The sequence below is a fragment of the Larimichthys crocea genome, chromosome XVIII, assembly GCF_000972845.2.
Source record: "Larimichthys crocea isolate SSNF chromosome XVIII, L_crocea_2.0, whole genome shotgun sequence".
NCBI lineage: Eukaryota > Metazoa > Chordata > Actinopteri > Sciaenidae > Larimichthys > Larimichthys crocea.
Window position 1 is genome coordinate 11466564 of NC_040028.1, and position 5186 is coordinate 11471749.

Sequence of the window (5186 nt, forward strand, 5' to 3'; positions counted from 1 at the left end):
TGTTTTTAAGACATACTGCCTTAAGTTTTCTGTCTTTACAACCTCGGTCCAGATTTTAGACACAGCTGACTGAACAACCAACATCTTTTGCAACATTGCGTGCCGATTTACCCAATTTAAGGAGTTTGATAATCCTCTCCTTTGTTTCAATTGATACCTCTCGTGTTGGAGCCATGATTAATGTCAATCCACTTGGTGCAACAGCTCTCCAAGGTGTGATCACTTCTTTTCAACCACAGAGTAACAAGCAGATTTAATCTGATGCAGGTGTTAGTTTTGGGAAAGAAATTTACAGGGTGATTCCAATTTTTTTTTCTCCCTCTGCTTGGTCTAAAAAGTAACTGTTACTGACCCACAATTTATTTATTATTTTTTTTTTGTGTTTCTTAAAGCCAGAAGTTGCCATTTGAATGACTTTTTTTTGTGTCATGTCTGCATCTGCTTTATTTCTACAAAATTAAACAACTAAATAAAACTCTTCCAAAGCTGGTGATTCCTATTTTGCCGGGGTTGTGTCATTCTCATGTTGTTGTATGATGTGATAGTAAATGTAAATGAAATACGTGAATAAATCAAGGAAAGTTTAGGTGGAAAAGTTTAAATGGAAAAAGCCAATAAAAGATAAATGGAAGTTAAAATAATTATATTTATTTATGATATTGACTGATTGAAGATTAAGAAAAAAATATTTCTTTACAAACTTTGACTCGGTATCGGTGCAATTGTTTTCCCCTTTGTTAAATGCGCATTATTATATTATGTCTTTTAGCATAATCGCACAAAGAGTCAATGAAACACGTGAAACATATTTTAAATGGACATTAATTTCAAACTTGACAAAAACCTTTTGCTGTGTTTGAACGCCTTCTCATTCAAGCTGTGTTGACATTTTCGGGCTTCCGTAGAAAGGTCCGGAAGAAACACACTTAGCATGCACGTTAGCACGTAGCTTTCCGAGACTTCCTTTTTATGGTAAGTTTGTTTTCTATTTTTAAGTTAAGTTAAGTAACTTATTACTTGTAATGCCGTAAATACTTATTAGTAACGCCAGACAGCACAGGTGTTATTGGGGATAATGGTCTGCTGTCGGTCACTGACACACGTGTCGCTCAGAGAGCAGATCAGCTGTTTGATCAGCTGAGATAAAACTGTCACATTAGTTGTGTCTGTTGTTTCCAGCTCATGACAGAAGTGTGGTTCTGATCGACATAATTATTAATAGTCATTTTGAAAAAGTCCAAACTAAACTTGTCTCTCTTTGTAATGTTTTATCAGGTCATGAGGTAAAAATAAATAAATACAATAAAACAATGACTTGTGCCGACCACCGCTCCATCTTTGACCTGTGCCCAAGTGATGATGCTTTCACCGGGCTGAGGGAAGTCCTGAAGCAGGTTGCAAACACTGACCCAGCCTTGGAGGGTATGTATGGCAGATATTATTAACACATAACCAGACACACACTGTTACCGGTGCAATGACTTTAATTAAAGTATGTGTTGTGGAATTTTCTTCCTTCTCTGGTTTCCTGCAATCTTAATTGCACTGGATATTGTGAATTGCTGCTGAAATGCGCAATACTGATAATAATCAACAAAAAATAAACTTTTTGGCGATTTTACCTGGTTAGACCTGCTGAAATACCTCAGAAATGGGCAACCTGAGGGATACTTACAGTAAACTACTTACATTACCTATTTATTTATAAGTGTTATGGAATTTTCTGTCCTTAGTTACACAAGGTCCTTGGCAGTATGTTGTCTTTGACTAGGTGCCACCATATCTCAACACTGTGGTGGCCAGGGTCGAAGAGACCTATTGCTGCCTTCCTAGTAATAATAGATAGCTCGCCGTTGACTTTCCAGTCTGCGTAAACAGACATCTGAATGTGTTGATAATACACACTCCATTGGTAAAGACATTCTCTTTGACTAATTCTGGGCATATAGTATTTGGGTGTGATCTTTGGGTTTAAGTCGATCCACCAGCACGGTTCGGCCAGAATGTGAGACCGACTCAGGCACTTCTGATGAACCTTGATCAAGCGTCAATAAATAATACAGCATAAGGCATCAGGGCTCCTGAACACTTTCTTCTTCCTTCCCGACCTCACCATTGACCTTTGACTTCAGCGATTTCTCCACAACAGTTGTTTACATTTATTTGTGCCTTTTATACGTATATTCATCACGCACCACAAACTTGACTCATGCTGTTCTTGTAATGTTCACCTCGGCGTAAAACCAACCTGCTGTGCACACCGTTTATTCCAGCATCCTTTGCACTGAAACAAACAAAAAAAAACCACCACCTAATTTACTTTTTTATTGTGAATAGTTTTTATTTAGCCATGTTTACTTGTTTTTGTCTCATGTTTTATCTGGCATGTGAACGGAGAGCAGTGTCAATTCTAAAACAATAAAGTGATTTTAATAGTAAAGAAATACAGCTTACAGAAGAAAGGTTATTATATTATATATTATTAAATTTTACTGTGGTACAGATATTTGTCCAATGCCACGTGTTGCTGTGTTTAGGTATCATGACAATCCTTACTAGGAATAGAGGAAATTATGTGTGTCTTAGTGTGTGTTGTATTTTTTAAAAAACAACATTTATATACCACTAATTTTCTGTGTGTTTGAATATCCTTGCATTTCCTTCCACATAGAGTCGGAAGACAAATCACCGAGGATGACAGCCAGCGCGAGTCCGCCTGGTTAGGGGTGTCAGGAAGATGGTCTGCTCAGCCTGCCGAGTGCCCTTTGTAATCGTCGAGGAGCAGGTGACACACAGACTATCAAACATACATCTGATGTATTGAAGACTGCACTTTACCCTGGCTTTTTTTTCATTTGAGCAAAACATGTTTTGTCTTTTAAAATTTAGATGGAGCACTACAAGATCGACTGGCATCGCTTCAACTTGAGACTGAAGATCGCAATGCCACCAGTCCACAGCTGAGAGTTTTGAGATGAGACTGGAAGTTTTGGACCGTTTCTCAATCTATTATTCGTAACCTTGTTTTTTACTGTTTAGGTGTTAATGATAAGGCTTTCGTTTAGCTTTTCCTTTAGGCGATTTCTGACAGTTTGGTCACAGACGATGACTCCAGTTTCCTCCCATTTGTTCCTCATTTGTTTTGCTGTGCAGTTTCTGTTTTTAAGACATACTGCCTTAAGTTTTCTGTCTTTACAACCTCGGTCCAGATTTTAGACACAGCTGACTGAACAACCAACATCTTTTGCAACATTGCGTGCCGATTTACCCAATTTAAGGAGTTTGATAATCCTCTCCTTTGTTTCAATTGATACCTCTCGTGTTGGAGCCATGATTAATGTCAATCCACTTGGTGCAACAGCTCTCCAAGGTGTGATCACTTCTTTTCAACCACAGAGTAACAAGCAGATTTAATCTGATGCAGGTGTTAGTTTTGGGAAAGAAAATTTACAGGGTGATTCCAGATTTTTTTTTCTCCCTCTGCTTGGTCTAAAAAGTAACTGTTACTGACTACCACAATTTATTTATTTATTTTTTTTGTGTTTCTTAAAGCCAGAAAGTTGCCATTTGAAATGACTTTAGTTTTGTGTCATGTCTGCGATCTGCTTTATTTCTACAAAATTAAACAACTAAATAAACATCTTCCAAAGCTGGTGATTCCATAAATTTTGCCAGGGGTTGTGTACATATACATACATATGTATGTATGTATGTATGCAAATGTTAAAATGGGAAATAAACGTGAATAAATCAAGGAAAGTTTAGGTGGAAAAGTTTAAATGGAAAAAGCCAATAAAAGATAAATGGAAGATTAAAATAAATTATATTTAATTTATGATATTGACTGATTGAAGATTAAGAAAAAAATATTTCTTTACAAACTTTGACTCGGTATTGGTGACAATTGTTTTCCCCTTTGTTAAATGTGCATTATTATATTATGTCTTTAAGCATAATCGCACAAAGAGTCAATGAAACACGTGAAACATATTTTAAATGTACATTAATTTCAAACTTTGACAAAAACCTTTTGCTGTGTGTTGAACGACTTCTCATTCAAGCTGTGTTGACATTTTCGGGCTTCCGTAGAAAGGTCCGGAAGAAACACACTTAGCATGCACGTTAGCACGTAGCTTTCCGAGACTTCCTTTTTATGGTAAGTTTGTTTTCTATTTTTAAGTTAAGTTAATTGTAACTTATTACTTGTAATGCACGTAAATACTTATTAGTAACGCCAGACAGCACAGGTGTTTATTGGGGATAATGGCTGCTGTCGGTCACTGACACACGTGTCGCTCAGAGAGCAGATCAGCTGTTTGATCAGCTGAGATAAAACTGTCACATTAGTTTGTCTGTTGTTTCCAGCTCATGACAGAAGTGTTGTTCTGATCGACATAATTATTAAATAGTCATTTTTGAAAAAGTCCAAACTAAACTTGTCTCTCTTTGTAATGTTTTATCAGGTCATGAGGTTAAAAATAAATAAATACAAATAAACAATGACTTGTGCCGACCACCGCTCCATCTTTGACCTGTGCCCAAGTGATGATGCTTTCACCGGGCTGAGGGAAGTCCTGAAGCAGGTTGCAAACACTGACCCAGCCTTGGAGGGTATGTATGGACAGATATTATTAACACATAACCAGACACACACTGTTACCGGTGCAATGACTTTAATTAAAGTATGTGTTGTGGAATTTTCTATCCTTCTCTGGTTTCCTGCCATCTTAATTGCACTGGAATATTGTGAATTGCTGCTGAAATGGCGCAATACTGATAATAATCAACAAAAATAAAACTTTTAAAAAGGTGTGGACGATTTTACCTGGTTAGACTTATTGAAATACCTCAAAAAATGTGGCAACCTGAGGGCTACTTACAGTAAACTACTTACATTAGCTATTTATTTATAAGTGTTATGGAATTTTCCATCCTTAGGTTACACAAGGTCCTTGGCAGTATGTTGTCTTTGACTAGGTGCCACCATATCTCAACACTGTGGTGGCCAGGGTCGAAGAGACCTATTGCTGCGTTCCTAGACGTAATAGATAGCTCGCCGTTGACTTTCCAGTCTGCGTAAACAGACATCTGAATGTGTTGACAATAACACCTCCATGGGTAAAGACATTCTCTTTGACTAATTCTGGGCATATAGTATTTAGGGTGTGATCTTTGGGTTTAAAGTC

The 5186-nt window shown here is 37.2% G+C and overlaps 1 protein-coding gene across 3 annotated transcripts in view; it reads left to right on the forward strand.

Annotated features, from left to right (window-relative positions):
* The first annotated feature begins 905 nt into the window (after positions 1-905).
* The window catches only part of ankzf1 (ankyrin repeat and zinc finger peptidyl tRNA hydrolase 1), a 16162-nt gene continuing 11881 nt past the window's right edge, over positions 906-5186 (forward strand). For 2 of the 3 annotated variants that reach the window (XM_027291112.1, XM_027291114.1), the window contains exons 1-2: positions 4051-4156; positions 4464-4611. In XM_027291112.1, coding sequence (XP_027146913.1) covers positions 4500-4611 — 112 coding nt within the window. In that variant the 5' untranslated portion in view covers positions 4051-4156; positions 4464-4499. Of the gene's footprint in view, positions 973-4050; positions 4157-4463; positions 4612-5186 lie in introns of those variants that run through there. The other variant, XM_027291113.1, reaches the window with a different exon arrangement.